General features: G+C 36.7%; 1 protein-coding gene across 4 annotated transcripts in view; it reads left to right on the top strand.

The window, feature by feature from the left end:
- Window positions 1-17796, top strand: part of MECOM (MDS1 and EVI1 complex locus) — a 565849-nt gene that overhangs the window by 502661 nt on the left and 45392 nt on the right. For all 4 annotated transcript variants that reach the window (XM_082655558.1, XM_082655556.1, XM_082655557.1 and 1 more), the window contains exons 3-4: window positions 2798-2932; window positions 15025-15127. In XM_082655558.1, coding sequence (XP_082511684.1) covers window positions 2798-2932; window positions 15025-15127 — 238 coding nt within the window. The remainder of the gene's footprint in view (window positions 1-2797; window positions 2933-15024; window positions 15128-17796) is intronic.

The raw sequence follows: 17796 nt of genomic DNA, 5'->3' as shown, positions 1-17796 counted from the left end.
CCCCCCAGCCTTCTTTTCCTACTTGCCCGCAGTCTCGCGGAGCCCTGTGCTTATCTACGTTGCCGGGACTGGCGATTTCCTTGTTCCTCCTGTGCAACGGTGTGGTCTGGACGCGTCTCCGGGGTGGGTCGTCCGGCCTTCGGTGGGTCTCTCTCCCGGCTGTCGGCCTCCTTTCCTCGCGCTCTTCTCCTCCTTCCCCTCCCTCCGTGTGTCTGTCCGTCGGTATCAGGGACTGAGAAGGTGGGGTTGCCAAAATCTGAATTCCTGGCACCGGCCACGCGACTTTGGAGCCGCTTTCGGCCGAGTTCCACCTTGCCAAGTAACAGCTTTGCTGTCCAACATCGTGTGCTGCTTCGCGAGAAAGTCACATTCGGACCCTTTGGCTAGATTGTGGGGATTTTTTTTTTTTTTTTTCCTTTCGCTGTTGGATTTTTGAAAGGGCCTTTCTCTAAAGTCCACCTAAAGGGAATTTTTTTTTTTTTAACTATCTTTGGAACTTGACAGCTTTTAAAAACACAGGAGTGTGTTCGATGAAATGACAGAAGATGTGTTGTTACTTTATTTTATTCGAGATTTCCGAGACGATTAAGACATTTGGGAGACAAATGCAGTTGTGTTAGCAAATCAGAAGCGAATAATTCACCCAGGGGGGAAAGGTTTCTGGAGAAAGTTAAGCTTTTGTCTTGGGGCAAGAATACGGAGAGTAAGAAAGTTAATACTTTGGTGAAATATTTGAATAATCATATTACATGTATGTAAAAAGACATTCTTTGGAAATGAACCTGTTTTTAAATTAATTTCACTGTTGACAGTGGCAATGGCAATAATGTTAACACGGAGTAAACTTACACCTAGAATTTTTATGTGCATATGCAGTACTTAACCCTCGCAAAAAGGGAATGCTAGAAAGCTAAGGGGGTAAATGATTTTTGACTTTGAAATTAATAAGTTTCCCATGTCTTTCTGCAAATATGAAATGGAATTGGTGTTGCATTTCACTGCCTTCACCCTGTTTCCTTCATTAAATATTTCTCTAGTGTGTTAGTAGAACTACCTTTTTTTGGGGGGGAGGGGGGCTAGTCAAGAAAACAAACAGCAAATATCAACCAGAAATCAGACAAACTAAAAAATAAAACAACGATCCCAACCTTTTACTGTTTTAAAGTGTGTATTGCAGATGTTATTTATGTTTCCAGACATGTGAGGAGGGGGGTAATCTCAAGTTGCCATTTAAGCTGCTCAGCATTGAAAGTTGAAGAAAACAACTTAAAGTTTGTAATTTTATAAATGAGAAATTGTTAAAATCTGTTCTTCTCACTAGAGAGGGTATTTAACATAGACTTTTTGTTGGTGGTGGTGCGAAGAGGCCTCCTTGAAAAAGACTTGATTGTGTATGTGTGTGTGTGTGTGTGTGTGGTGTGTGTCAATTATTATTCCTATCTTATGTTTCAATTTTTCTTTTTAAAATTGTGGGACTACTTATTGCCCTTTAATTGCCTCATGGCCAAAGGCTTATGCATAATGCCTCTTGACTAGAGCCCTCAGAGTCCTGGGCTTCTTCTTGAAGTTTGTGGTGAGTTAATGACTTGGATCTGCAACTGGGTGATTACCTGAATTCTGTGCAAAATTGCTTTTGGTCTATGCACCCGAGTGTTTAGTTTTAACTTTTATAGGTATAGATACAGCAGAGTTCGGGGGGGGGCGGGGAGGGGGTTATTTAATTCATCAATTAATGTTCTAGACTATATTGTTTAGTCTTTGATAGGAAGCTTCCTCAAGTTTGCGCTAACTGATTGACATTACCATTACCAGACTTTCTAGTTATTTACCATCAGATGAACAACTATGCAGCTTTTAATATTGATGTATAAAACATTATTGCTACTATTGAATCCGAATAGCCTCCTTTCGGTAGACAAGACCTTAAAAATGGACACTTCCCATCTTAATTTTTGTTTAATAGGTATCCTGAGTAGTGATTAATATTTAGCATAGGCCAAACATAAAATCTCATGAAAAATAACAACACTAACATACACAACCGTATATAATGATGGCAATTTATGTCAATATTCTTACATATTTTTTACTTGTTCACAAGCCAGTTTTGGTATTTTACTTATGAAACATAAAATTGAAATGTGCATTGGCATGTGTTACCTAAAACTTTAGGTTGACATATTTTGCACAAGTGTTTACCAACTATTTATTTTCATTTGTTTTTCTTTAGTTTGGTGGGAAGCATCAGTGAGACAAATCTTATTATCTTCTTCAATTACGGGTGTGATTTGTTTCACGGTAGTGCAATGCAAACTGAAAAGGAATTTGACAATATTTGGATTAAAGTTTTTAAACTGCACTAATTTAAAGTGCAAAAAATGTGAAAGTATACACTTACGAGGGAAGATTATCTGAACCTAAAATATTGACTTGTATAGTTTAGAAATATTATGTTAATATATGCTGTTCAATATTATTTTTCATAAAAATCACATGGGATAAAATTAAGGCAATAGCACTCATTCATTCATAACAAGGAATCGAGCATTTTTAAAACCAACTAATCATTTTTTGTAATAATTTACAATTGCTTTGTTCCTTTAAAGGCAGTACATTGCCACTTCTAAGATAACGTATTATTATTCCTTCTTTATTAATATGCATGCTGTCTGACTTTTTTTCTCTTAAGGATTCAAAGGAGGAAACATACATTTGAATAAAATATTTTCAAGCAATTAACCATTCTAATGAATGAACTGATAATGGAAATTGATTGCTCTCGTCTTCTTCCTTCTAGATCTTAGATGAGTTTTGCAATGTGAAGTTCTGCATAGATGCTAGTCCACCAGATGTAGGAAGCTGGCTCAAGTACATCAGGTTCGCTGGCTGTTATGATCAGCACAACCTCGTTGCATGCCAGATAAATGATCAGGTATGTTGTAAAGATTTTCTTGTCTTTCTTGGAGAGCACTAAAGTATCAGTGAAGCCTGAAGAATAAAAATAACAGTGAGCTTCAGTAGACCCTTGTGGCCTGTTTGTCGATATGGTGAAAGGTAATGCCCAAATATAAGATGCAGTATAAAGTCATTTTCAGTACTTCTTTTTTGGGTAGTTTTTTCATTTTGTGCTAGTAAACTTCATCAATGCTCTAGTTTTCTGGGAATGACTGAATGATTTAAAACCTGAATACTACTTATTAGTAGCTGTTCTTTACCTCTTTTTTCCTTTGCTATCGTAATAAGGAGACATTCATAGAAAGTACTGAACTAATCAAGAACATTGAATTTCTGCAGAAATTGGAAGTGATACACTTGAAATATTGTATAGATTTTATTTTAAATAATAGGTAGTGGTATATGTATGATCTACGTGTGAACTTGTCTGATTATGCATTTGATTTGCCTAATTATAAACGAGAAACCCTTTTAGATTAATCAAATAACAGTTTTTTTTGTTGTTTATGTGAAATGTTTAAAAGTATCACTGCTGGAAATTGCTTTATGGAGGCTCATGCAGTGAGGTTAACTTTAATAACAATAACTATGAAACAAGATCATGAAAATATCAAGAAACATATTTTGCACCCAATAAAGTGAGGTTATGAATCTTGTAACTTAGTATGACAATACTTAAAACAACAAGAACTTCAACCTGCTAATTTTTGTTTTATAAACATCGTTGAGTTAGAATATAGTTATATTATCATCATTTATTTCTTTTAAACCGATGGTTGTGTAAATCAGATATGTTTCAAAGACCATATTAAAATGGTTGCTTGGCAAATCTACTATGAAAATCACCACCAAGAAAAAGAAAAGTTTAAATTAGATGTTTCCATTTGAAAGTTGGTAAGTAATGCTAGCGTCATATGGTCTAAGACTCTGTTTCAATCATTGTTATGAGATTATTCTTTGGCATTTTACCAGCTACTAGATAATTTTTACTGACTAAACTGTATAAGAGGTAGTAAATTATAAAATTAGGTTTAAATGGGAATCATTTTAAAATCTTCAACATATATCAAAAATAATAAACCAATCAACTGTTTTTTCCCTTTGTTGTAAGAAAACAAGAGACATTATTGACAAAGGAAAACATTATTAAATTAGCTATTGATCGTAAGCAGAAAATACCCCAAGTCCGTCATATGAGTTACTGTCACCATCAACAACAAACATTTCTGAGCACTGACTATATGTAGGTGTGGGAATTACATAGGTGTTGTAAATGAGGGAATTGTGCGTGTGATGCTTCCTAAAAAAGGAACTGGAAGACCTCAAAAGGCAGCTGTAAGATGAAATAATGTAATTATATCATAACAATTATTTGCTATCCATATTTACTGACAACAGGAGCTATTTCCTTAGACAGATAAAACTGTTGTAGGATCAGTGAAAAGATGGTTGAAGAATGAGACTTGTGGCCAATACATTTTTTCATTTAATAGTTATGGGTCTCATATTTTTTAATAAATATACTCTTGTCCTTGGGAATTGTGATCTCATTAAAAAAGGAAACTATTTTGATGTTCTTAAGTATGAATTAGATTGCTTATTAGAGTAGGCATTTATCATTTTCACATGATTACTTTTGAGGTACACATTGTAAAATGCATTGCTTTCGAAAGAAAATATGATGGTTTTGTATCTTAATGAAGAGCATGTTTACATACTTTAACTGAAGAATCAGGGAAAATAGTTAATCAGGAAAACCATAAAAGGCCAATATTAGACATACACTATTATTTCTGTAAGTTCTCATTTTAAACTTATGTATTATGCTGGCAGAACTCAAAGATGGTAAGAGAGTACATATCAAATAACATAGTTGTGAAATTGACATTATATGGTCAAGTAAGTTCACCCATAAACGATGAGAGGAAAGTCAGAGGTAAAAGTCAGATTTGTGTGATAGACAGATATGCATACAATCACACTCAACCCAGTTGACAAAACAAACGAGAGCAGACATCAAAATCGTGTATGCATATATTGTAAACACACTCATCTATAAGCATGTACGCATCTTTTCTAAAAGCCAATTAAGACTAGCAATTCCAGGCAGCTTTGAAATGTGAATGTTGGACTAGGTACAATGATAAAAGAGCTGACTAAAGAGATTCTCTAGGTCTATTTTTTCACTCCGTTTTCTGTGAGGAATATAGGAGCTGCCAAATGGTGAATAAGCACAACTCATCTCATAATGAACGCTCCCACTGTGTGACATATTATTTAATATCCAGATATAAAGAGACACCCTGGATCAGGAGTAATTATTAAACATTAACAACATCAACTCACCTGCACACACAAAAGCAAATTAAGCACGCGACAAAAAACTGTAAAAAGTGTTCCTCTTTGCTCTGATTCTTAGATAGAGCTCAAGTTTATAAAATGAATTTTAAAGAAGTCCTGGGCTTTAAAAATGAAGAATTTCAGGGGAATCTTTCAACTGCAAGCTAGTCATTGTAATAATTAGGGCATCCAACAAAGAAGGGAAAAGATGACCTAAAACAAAACGGAGGGTATAAATTATAGTTTACTTTTGCAAAGATATGTATTTTTTAAAATTCTAATATTCAAGATCAAGTTTAGTCAATTTGGATCCGTTTTATAATGATGTGAAGGAGTTCTACAAAAGAGAATTAATGTGTCTGCTAAACGTGATAATACAGTTTGATCATAGTGGGACAGTCAAAACACGTTGTCTTGGGTAAAACTTGTATTTGATTTGTTTGGGGTGATGAGGTACTTAGAAACAGCCTAGGTTTAGATTTTCAGGTAAAGCTGATAAAGTGTGCAATCTGTTTTGTATCCTAAAGGCAAAGGCTATTCAATGAACATTTTCCTAATACCTCTCTACAAGCATTTTATCTGAGGGGATTTTTCAGAGTTTAAATCTTCCAATAGATTCTGCAAGTTATTTTATTGCAGATTTCTTTTTTTCAGGCCAGAGTGAGCTTTGTGGCAGCTTTTTTCTTGACAGTGCTGCCTAGAAGACTCGAGTTTATTGTTTTTAGATGTCTTTTTCATTGCATGTTTTCAGAATTATTGCAGTGATGTTTTTGGAGATAGAAATTCTGAAAACACTGGCATACTTGCTAAACCATAATTTCTAAGTAGCTGCAGCTTGTGACTGATATCCTTATCCCCCCCGAAAATATTGTATTAACTACGGTAATTTATCTTTGTAAAAGAAGGCCACGCCAAAGACACTAGTAAATTAAGTCACACTCCAGTCATAAAATAGTAGATCCACTAGAAACACCCAAGGCTCTTTATCCTTGAAGTCCTAATTATGTTTCCCCTTATTCCTTAAAGTTTTTGTACAGTGTTACATAGCTATACTGCTGCGGCACGAGCTTTAGCTGGACATTTTTACTGAGACAGACAATGCGTCAATATCTTTACATTTTAATGGTCTGAATTATGCCTGGTTGAGGATCCAGAACTGGCACTGGGAGGTAGATCAGAGCAGAAGGAAAAGCAGAGAATTGGATAATGAAAGTTCTTTCCAGAACAGGTCCTCAAGAGGACCGAATATGTAGAGGAAGCATGAAAATGGTTTATTAATTATCCAGAGATTTTTCATTACATCTGGAAGCACCCATGTGTTTAACGTCAAGTGGGCCAGACACCTAGATGATTTACTGAGTGTTTGTTTTTAAATCTGGATATTTTGATGTCCTTCTCTTCGTTGTCTTGTAGATATCTTACTTTTACACCCATTTTGATGGATGGAGGGAGCATGTTGCATTAGATTTGCTCTCACCCTGCTCCCACCTTTCCCTCCATCCTTTGATGAGTTTCCTCAGACCTCCACATTGCTATACCCTTCACCTAGATCAAAGGCAAGTGGACCCACAGACCCCTAGGTACCTCACATCAGGCCAGTTCTTATCTAGGATATGTTCACAAGTTTAGTGTACTTACGAAATAGCTCTCTGGACACAAGTTTTTCTCTAATACTTCTTCATGGTGAAACCATTTTCGTTGTAATCAGACAGGTCACTATAGCCCAATTCGTGTAAGTGAACTTTTTCGACTTACACAAGACCTACCTTTCCACTCATGGTAATGAGAAAGATCTGGGCATGTGATTTGGGGTAACATTTTATAGGTGTGCATCACAGAAAGGAACGCAATTTCATTCAAGCTCTTGGCCTGCCCTAACATGGTCTACAAGTGGAATAAAGTTCTCAGAAACCCAAGACATTATTAATCTTGTCATTTACACAAGGTGATAAGTCCTTTCATTTTTAAACAGGCCCTTGACAGCTGGTATTTAGTAAGTAGACTAAGAGAAGTCTGCTGTTCCCTCTGAAGAAAACAAAATGTGTTGATAAGAGATTATCTAATGCCCGATGTATATGTTGAAGAAATAAGATCTAGAAGAAGGAGTGCCCTTCAGAGAATACAAGGTCAGAATTCACTTAGAGAATTCTGCCAGCTCCCTTGTCGTTGAGGAACAGCAGCAAGATTCTACAGTGTTTTCAGTTGGATCAGGCATTGTTCTCGTTTGTGCTTTACCTTATAAAGTTTTAACTGCTTCCAGGACCATCATGGCTGAACTGGCACACCCACTTTCCCTCTCCCTGGGTCCACGTCAGCGGTGCTATCAGGCTGCTGTGACACTATAACAGTATTATTATTGCAGGCTTATTATGGACTCAGTTATCAAGTTATTTTCTTTGGCTTTTTACTGAAAAAAAAAATGTATGCCTACATCATTCAATTAATGCAATTTGTGCAAAAAAGCAAAATGTAGTATCTTAGCCTCTCTCTACTTTTTCAACATGTTTGCGTCAACTGTCAGGTAATTTGTTAATTTGCTCTTCCTTTACAAGGATTTCTGTCCACATTTTCTATGACCTCTTTTGATGTTAAAATTATTATTGGCTTTGGCCATTTTCTTTGCTTTGCTTTTAAGTCAAGTTCCACTTTTATACCAAAGTTATGCTCTGCTGTTTTAAGATGAATGCCAGCTGGCAATACCCAGAGACTGGCTTTGTGAACGGTGCCTAAGCTGACTTTGGGGGGATGCTGTCTGGCTGATAAGTTACTTCCTTCACCCGAAGATGAAACTGTCTCAGACATAGTCTGTCATTTGATATTTACATGATAAAACAAATAGCATCCCCTCCCCACAGAAAAGTTTCCCTCATGTAATTATGCCCAGCACACAACCCTGCCATCGCACTACACAGACTAGGAATTTTTACCAAGACGCACAAACCACGTAAATTGAAAAAAGATGATCTGCACATTCTAAGTAATTAATATTTGCATGTACACAACACTTTTCATTCAGGAAGATCTAAAAGCATCACAACCATACCAGACTCCAGCTATTTCTGGAATGGTACCAAAAAGATAGTTGTCAGAATTCATTACAAGCCAGTCGTCAAGGAGGAAAACATGTTGGTCAAGAACACAAGAAACACCTCCAGTCTAGTAAAAAACCCAAAGAGGATCTTTAGCTTCCTGACTTTCCAAGCATTCTGAAACTGTTCAGAATGATCAGTTTTCATATAGTCAGACAAAATGGCCACATTAAAGACAGGTGTCTAATGAATATTTCTTGTGGGGTCTGTAGAGAGATCCTTAGAGGTTAATTAACAGGACAACTTGCAAGGCTTCCAGGCTGGGTACCCTGTAGGCTCCAGGTATAATAATGTGTATCTTTATCACTTGCCCTGTTCTTGCAAACCAGAGTCAACAGTCAATCCTTTCTGTTTTGTTTCATCCAATAAATTACACTTGGCTTTCTCTTCATGTTCTTAATGAAGAGATAAAAATGTGTGGGGCAGAACTTCTCCTTCATTAGTAGTTTTGTTCTGAAAATAGCCAGTGGATACATATAATTTTGTTTTGGAAGCAGATACAGCAAGACAGTACCTGACATTTCTCAGTTGATATTTTATAGTCTTTAGACTGTTACCTTAAAGACAAATTCGGGATACTATGTCTTTGGAGGAACTAAGGAAACTAAGGATGGTTTGCTTTAGCGAAGCTTGGCCATGATAATGCTTACATTCTGTTGGACAAATATCTTTACATTCTGTCATCATTCTCTGCCTGCTGAAGACACTTTTAGTTATCTCTTACTAATCAGGATTAGAATGTGTAATAGGGTCCTTCTTTCAGAGGTTAAAAACTTGTCACTCTTGCCCTCCTGAGTAGGGGTTTCCCATGTTGCTATGGAAAGATCAGGGGTCCAGAGCAAGTTTCCTAAAGCCAGCACATATGCACACGTTGTCTCTGTGGACTTGATGTTACCTCTGCAGCAGCAAGACTGACAGATGTGTTCATATCAGATATTGACTTTGTTCAGACATGCAAATGGTCACTTATCTCCCCTTCTATCCACACTCTAAACATTAAAGTTCCATTCAGCTTTTCCTAGCCTTCGGACTGGTAAATTGAATGAAGCTATAGAAAATAAAGCATTCAGGCCGATTGTTGGGAGGTGGGAAGGAAGAAATCAACTGTCTACTTCAAAGTGAAAAGACGGCAATAGTCTGAAAAAGTTGTCTCTCGGTACAGGTTTTGCAGGGAGTACATTTCTCTATTATTTCAATTATTACAACTTCCTGAATAGGTTGAAGGTCACTCATAATTCACACTTCTGCCATTTTCAGACATGCCAAATGCAGTCTATTAAGCATAAATAAAACTTCCAGTGCTTGACCAGGAAAAATAAATGGGAATTCATAACAATGAGTCCTTATTCATCTTTTTAAAAGTAAATGATGTTTTCTTTCTTTCTTGTTCTCCCTCTGTGCACTGAATGTTTCTTCTGTCTCAGTAATACAAGCATGATACTTTGAATCGATCCAAGCATAGCAACCTAGACAGCAAGTCTGGTCTGACAGATTCTAGATTCTTCTACTTTATAGGATAATAAACAAGAACCCACATTATTGCCATCTGTAAATACAAATGGTAGCATCATCAATTTGATGGAGGAATCGGTTGAACACAGGCTGTGACAGTACAAAACAGAATTAATCTGAAAGTCTTTTATAGCCTATTACCTTTGCTATCAGAATGCTTTTAACTGTCCACACTCTCTTTAGTGGCTGTCCTCTTGGGCTTAAATGACAAAAGAAAATGAATATTTAATAAAGTGTGATTAATTTCGGTTCCCACTGTCTATAATAAATAGTTATCTATAACATATATTACATATAATATGCAATTTATAAAATATATAATTGTATATAACTTAGATGATATATAATAGAATTAATCATATGCCATTAAATATTAATTTATATTAATATGTAAAATATGAGATTACTAATATCTTGTACAGATTTTAAAATGTCCCTAAAATGTATACTTTGCCACATTTATAAATCACATATAAAATATATAATATATCCAAGCACATGTATACTTACATATAACGTTGTATGAAAATATACATTTTGGCAGTCTAAAATTTGCTAAATCAAATCCACATCACCACTGCCTTTTACCTTTAGCTTAGCCTTATGAATATTAACTGAACAGATATCCTTTTGACATTTGGAACCATTTCAAGGTTTGATTAAAATAAATTAAGAATAATAATTATTTTTTAGAGTAATTCCTATATACATGCATAATATATACTCATGCCTTAAACTGTGAATTTCACCAGTAGTAAAAGTGAACAATTTGAGGGATTTCTAGTTTTATCTTCAAATATCTGAGTGCTTTAGAATTTTTAAAAAAATATTAAGAAATTTCACTAGCGTGATATTTTGGCAAATTTTAAAATAAAAGAATATAGAAAGATCTATTAAACCATTTACTGTAATACTTATTCTTATAAATTAAAGTATTCAGGGATTTAGATATAATATCCATACTTATAAGGACAGAGATAAAGCTTTCTGGAAAAATTAAAAAGAGTCCAGCAAGATATTGGAAAAATTAAATTTTTTCTATGATAAAATGAAAAGACCACCTCAACTTTCAAAAGTTTCCGATATATGGAGAGTTAGGTCATGTTCATAACATGTTGTGTTTCTGGAATTTGGTATTAGCTACCAAATAGAAAACTCTAAAGGAGTTAACACAGTTTTTAAATATTTATCATGACTTTTAAAAAATGGAATTCTCATATAATCCTATTTTCTTATACTAAAAGGCCCCATTCCTCTCATTTTTCACCTTATATTGGGAGAGATTGTCTTCTCCCTTCTAGCAGAGCATTCTGAGAGACACACAGCAAAATAATAAATCTACAACCCTTTTGTATCCATTCCAACTTTTTCTAAGTGAGATTTTGAGCCCCTCTTCAAATACTTGAGTTGAATTCATCACAAAATCCCAGATCCAGGACATTTTTATTTTGGTTCCAGATAACTTTTTCCATAAAACTTCTTGATGGAAGAGACCTGTTAACTCTTTTATGGAATTTAACAGAGGAATTGATTCCCTTCCATTTTTATCTAACACAAAACCCAGAGAGGTTATATTAGTCATGTCTCTGCTTCGAGTACATAACTCAGATGACATGTAATTCATAGGACTGCAATATATAGCCGAAATTTTGAGAATACACTGATTTTAAAGATGTTATGATTACATTTTTATAATCATGGTCAAGCATACTTAATAGACAAACCTGCGGGAGAAGCTACATAAATCACTTCCGTTCTTTATTATATTTTTATTTGCTGAAAGACCCATTTTCTAACATAAAAGCATAGACGCGATAACTTTTTTTTCTGAAAGGCTTGATTCCTCCAACATTACATTCCATCTTTCCCCCACATAATTGTTTCGAGGCAACAAATTGTCATTATGTTTTCATTTAAACTACTTCTCTCACTTCTCAAACGCCTGCTGGTGTATTGTTATTGCTAGAACATAAACCAGCTTTGTATGTAGACATCTCTGGATTCAAGCATTCAAATTACACTTTGGGACCATTGTAATTATAAGAGCAAAGACATAATTTTGCTTAAGTCTCTGTAAAATCCAAAGAGTTGAGATATCATGAAATGGCAAGTGGTAACAACACCTTGAAAAAAGCACTGGATTTCTAAGGGCGGTAGATGGGGCTTCAAGGCACATTCTTACTGCGATATGAGGAAGCATGCCCAGAATCTGCCCTCATTACTTCGGGCTCTTGCCAGTTCTTTTCAAACCTCAGTTTCATGAGCACCATAAAAATTCACTTAAAATCGAAAAGAACACCCTGAAGTTAAAACCCACTCTGCTTTGCCTTGCCTTTCGTGGCCTGGAATGTCACCTTTTACCTCCAGTAGATAAATCCAACATCAATGCTCTTCCGTGTCTTTTATTTTTTATGCACTCAGTATTCTTCACATGACAATCTGGACACTTAAAGGGAAATTACAGTAGTGATCTGTGTCCCGGCAAAGAGAATTATCTTTCTAATGTATAGTTACAGTGTATCTATCACTTTTGTTTCTTGGGCTGTTCACACTGGATTGAGTAAATCTAAAATGGAATTAAAAGAGACATGTTTAATAGTGGACTCTATTATTCAAAAGAAAATAATGATATCATAATACTTTCTTCCAGTGATCTGGCATGTGTGTCTCTGCAGCATTCCCCAAAAGCGACAATTGTACTGTTTTATGGTCTTTCGGGATATTGTCTCTTTAACATCACTGTTTCCGAGAAGCCACTGAAAAGTTCTAATATGTCACAATTCAAATATCAACATGTTGTTGGAAAGGAAGCTAATAAGTTAAACCTTTGAGAGATGCCAAAAGAAGAGGTGATTCAAACTGTTGAGAGAAGTCTATTGTTTTCTAAGGGGAAATAGAACTCTAGAATGAAACAGGGCACTAATAAGCATTTAACTGGAAAGTTTAGGGGGAAAAAGCAAACGCACACTTTTTTTTTTTTTTAATCTGTTAACTTTTTGAGCAGAATTATTCCTCTGAGTGTACTTCCAGAGAAGGGAAGATGTGAACGTTAGGGTTAATAAGATACAAACTGTAAATTCTCTGGTTTTTATACAATCAGCACATAACAAAGAGTAATTTTCCTAAGATAGTCTGGATTTTATCTAAGGATAGAGATAAAGAATCTTAGGTTATATTATATTAGGGCAACATTTTATGTTTGGTGTTATTTTCTATAAAGCAACTTCATGTGGTTAAGTTACTGTTGCATGAAAAAAATGATTTTATTTTGACAGGAAAGAAACTAAGCAGAAAATACTCCTCATTGAGTTATTTTTTTGAATTTAGCACAGTTTTGTGCTCTGGTCTTTTTAAAGAAAAATAAACAATTGGAGTTTAGAGCCACCTACTGGAATGAAGAGGCACGTACTTATGTTTAATGTCCTGCTTTTCAAGAGATAAACAGATAAATATAATTAAAGTTATGCACATTTCTGTTGATCTTATAAAACGTTAAATTACTCAACTTTTCTCAGTTTGAAATAAGTGGTCCTGTAAGAAACCACAGGTAGAGCAATGTCTTCTCAAAATAGATCCTTCCCATTTCTTAGTAGGGTGTGCCAATTTGTGTTATGTGGTTTTTCTCCCCATTGCATCGAGACTGAACAGAATTGAATCCCTAGTTTTATTGTTGTCATTGTTGCTTTTGGTGGTATTTGTGTGTGTGTGTGTGTGTGTGTGTGTGAGTGTGTGTGAATGTAATTGTTCTCATTTTCACCAGTTAACTGTATAACTTTATTCTTTCTTTCATAACCTCTATCTGGTTACGGAATCGTTGTTTAATAAATAATCCTAGAATAGAATTAAAAACTAAGAACATAATATGTTAAAAAGAAAAGCCACCTTAAATATTTTCATGATTAAATCCTTTTTATATTGAGATATAATTGACATATAACATTATATTAGTTTCAGGTGTACAACATAATGATTTGATGTTTGTATATGTTGCAAATCAGAATTAAATGCTTTTATAAATGAAGAAACCCGGAATCCTAGACAAGGTGATTGGGCAATGACCTACCTAGGGTAACCACGCTGGTCGGGGAAAGGTAGGCAGCTCTTGGAAATTATAGGTCAGGGTTTTTTCCACACTTGCCCCACTGCTTTTTAGTCAGTTATTAATGGATTTCTTAAATCCTTCCTCTCATCAGCATTTTGCTAGAAAGTAAGAGGAATAAGCACCACCCCCAAACCCTGGTAAAGGAATCAGTTGAAGGCATAATGCCTGCTTTCAAAGAGTGGGATCGGTATCTGGGTCATGATGGCAGGTCCTGGACCTGTGAGTGGCACTTTTTTTTTGCACTACGTGGGCCTCTTACTGTTGGGGCCTCTCCCGTTGTGGCGCACAGGCTCCGGACGCGCATGCTCAGCGGCCATGGCTCACGGGCCCAGCCGCTCTGCGGCATGTGGGATCTTCCCGGACTGGGGCACGAACCCGTGTCCCCTGAATCGGCAGGCGGACTCTCAACCACTGCGCCACCAGGGAAGCCCGTGAGTGGCACTTTTGATTGGTAAAAGAGGGATTCAGTTTTTAAAAAACCAAATGCTCTCCTTTGACTATGTTCTCCACAGATCTTGTTGTCATGATTCTTTATGTTGTGTCCCTCCAGCCTATTACCTTCAAAGCTCCTTGTTGAGAAGGTGCTACTTTTGAGAACATGCTCGAGGGGAGTAATTGTGCCCCTGCCAGTCTTCGCTAGGCCACTGCTGGATAACGCAAGACACATTCAACTCTCTGAGTATGTGTGTGGCTCCCTAGAGTAAGGAATTCAGAGAAGGGATTGTTCTTTGTTAAACATTACATAGGGTGTATGTGACACAGCAAGGCTCACATTAAGAAAATTTGATTTGTGAAGTGGGAGCTGGAAAAGATTTATGAATTGGCATGAGAGTCACAGCTTTCCATTTGTCATCAGAGGGCTAGTTCTCAGTGTATAAAACAGGAAAGCTAGTTCTTTTGATGAAAATAAAAAGGAATATTTTTGTTAAGGTACGGGAAAATGTACAGTTATCTTAGTGTATATCTTGCCCTTTCTTAATATTCACTTCTCTTTCTCTCCCCCCACCCCTTCATTGTCTCTTGAAGATATTTTATAGAGTAGTTGCAGACATTGCACCAGGAGAGGAGCTCCTGCTGTTCATGAAGAGTGAAGACTATCCCCATGACACTATGGCACCGGATATCCACGGTTAGTACCACTCATGCCACCATCCGCGCCACCCTCATTTGGAGATTGTGATGGAGCATGCCAAAGGGTCCGTCACACTTGGTACTTGTTAGTTTCCCTGGGTAGTCAATGTCAGGTTTAAGAAATTCCTTCTCATAGAGTAGCTATGACATCTGGCTAATATTACGGTGAAGCTAAAGGAGGCAGAGGTCTTCTCTGAAATGGAGGTCAGAGGAATTTTGGCTATTTGGACTGAGACATCACATAGGTCAACCTTTTGTCAATGCCTTAGACTATAGTGAGAGTCCTTTCACTGTACAAAAGTCATTTCAGGGAGCTTGGTCTTGGGCTTTTGTATATCTAGCAGTTGTTTCTCCCATCTAATGTTCTATTACCGGGAAAAGTATTTCTACTTGAGTAAAATCCTAGCCAGCGTGACCATATGGGAGAAGGCTGGAGGCACGAGGATTGGGAGAAAAGTACAGATGAGGAAATTTTAGAGCCAGAGGAATTTGTATTTGTCAGAGACCTATTCCAAATTAAAGAAGGGGGGATCAAAAAGAATTATAATTTAAAAAAAAGAATTATAATTACTAGTGATGTATATTCAGGTAAGAGTGAAAGGAAATTTTATTTGTATTGATTTGTATCATTGGGATGAGCGTTTAAGCCTGTTTTATTTGTTTTTCCTGTTTCTCTCCCCTCATATAATGTGATTTGATTTAGCATAATCTAGTGGTGTCTCTAGAGTGTTTTTATAGTTGGAAGGACCACTGGGAAGGGTTACCAGTGAGAGGTGAGGATGACTCCACTTCCCATCTCTCTGGCATTCCAAACAGGAGAACCTCAGCCTCTGCATCTGCAGCTCCTGCAAAGAAAGCTACCACTATTGGCTGGCTCTTTACCTGAACATTTTTCTCCTTTGGCTGAGCTTCATTCTGCCTCTTTGTAGATTATACCAGTTGTATTTTGAGAAGCCTTTTGCAACTTGTTTTCGTCTTAGAAACTGTGACAAGTCAATGGCCTCAGAAACCCAGACTTGTTAACTAGCCTGGTAGAATTTGAGCCTGAATGGGGAGCCTGACCCAGTGGGAAAGGGCTCTTTGACAGCAGGGAGTGTTCAGATGATATAAAAAAAATAATAATAATTTGGGCTGTCTCTGGTACAAGGCATCTTTCATCAGTGAATGTTTGCTCTAAAAAGGTTTTCAAACAATTATCTTTTTTAATATAAATGGTTACTGTACTATTCTAAAAAGCCTAAATGGAGGTGACTATTTTTCTTTTAGGGCTACCATTCATAAATTACCTGCCTTTACCACACTCTGGAACCCGTCGGTTGCTTTTCATTTTCAATGTGTCATACCCACATCCATACATATACCCGACATGTTAAATATAATGTTTATAATGTTTACATGGTGATTTGTATTTCATACTTCTAGGATTTAATGTTTCTTAGAAAAGAGAAAATAAAACACATGCATTGTACACCTACTGTATGCTAGATGTTTTATGCTCTCCATTTAGTGTCTCGTTTAGTCTTTTAGACGTAGATCAAACCTGTAAGAAAGGAATTATTTCCATTATACAGGTAGGAAAATGAGGCCATATAAGGCTAAGTAAATTGGCCAAGACCACATGGCTAGAAAGTGGTAGCATTCAAACGGAGGTCTTGCTGTCTCTAAACCTATGCCTTTTCATAGGCCTGGAGGTTGTTTGTTTTCAGACTGCTGGCTGAGATCCTAAATTTAGATCTTAAACATGTGAATAGTGTCACAAACTGTAGGAAACGTTTCCATTACCTGGTTTATGTTATTGAGAAACCTGTCGTACAGCTGAGGTGATTTATTTTAAAATAGCTACCTCTTTAACCAAGTCCAAAGGTGACAAACCCTACTGAATCTACATACTAATTTCTTTACTTTTCTGGCCCCTTTGTTATTGGTTTAGTTGAAACGGAACCAGTATCGTATGTGGATCACAGCAGCAGCGACCCGTTTGACCTCTCTGCTTGGCTTCTCAAGCTGCAATGGGGCATTCCAACTTTCAGTGGCTTTCCTGTACCCTTCTTCGCATGGACCTAAAAAGCCCCTAGTGACCTACTACCCTCTCTAACTTCATTGCCCACTCCTCCCCTACATGCACCCTATAAACCTGTCACACTTTACTATAGCTTTGCCTTTCCACGAGCCTGCCCTGCTCTTTCTCGCCTTCGTCATTGGTCCGTGGTATTCCCACCGCCTGAAATGTCTTCCCTCTTCCTGCTTCACCTGGCTGATTCTTCCTCATTACAAAATCTTTGCTGAACCCTCTCTTCCTCAGGATAGATGGATTTGGTATATTCCTCTGGGCTCCTAATTTAGGCCTGTGCATGCACCTGTCATAAGATGTATCACACTAGTTGTTCACATGTGTATCTCCTTGGGTTTCTTATGTATTCAGTCCCTAGCAAAATGCCTCACATTCAGTAGGTGACTAAAATATTCCCTCAAAAGCATTCGGTCAATGAATAACTGGATATAGGTCCTGGCTGTCGTGTTGCTGTCCTCTGTGTCTTTCAGCATTGTGAGCTGTTTGCAGGACTTCTGTGATGATATCTGTGTGATCAGTGCATAGTATGGCCTCATGAGTGGGCTGAAAGCTATTCCAATAAAAAGAATAGAAGCAATGGCGTCACTACCTGACAC

The sequence above is a fragment of the Grampus griseus genome (genome assembly GCF_964374135.1).
Source record: "Grampus griseus genome assembly, chromosome: 5".
In the NCBI taxonomy this organism is placed as follows: Eukaryota; Metazoa; Chordata; class Mammalia; order Artiodactyla; family Delphinidae; genus Grampus; species Grampus griseus.
The sequence above is the reverse complement of the archived record's forward strand: the minus strand, read 5'-3'. Positions and strand labels throughout refer to the sequence as shown.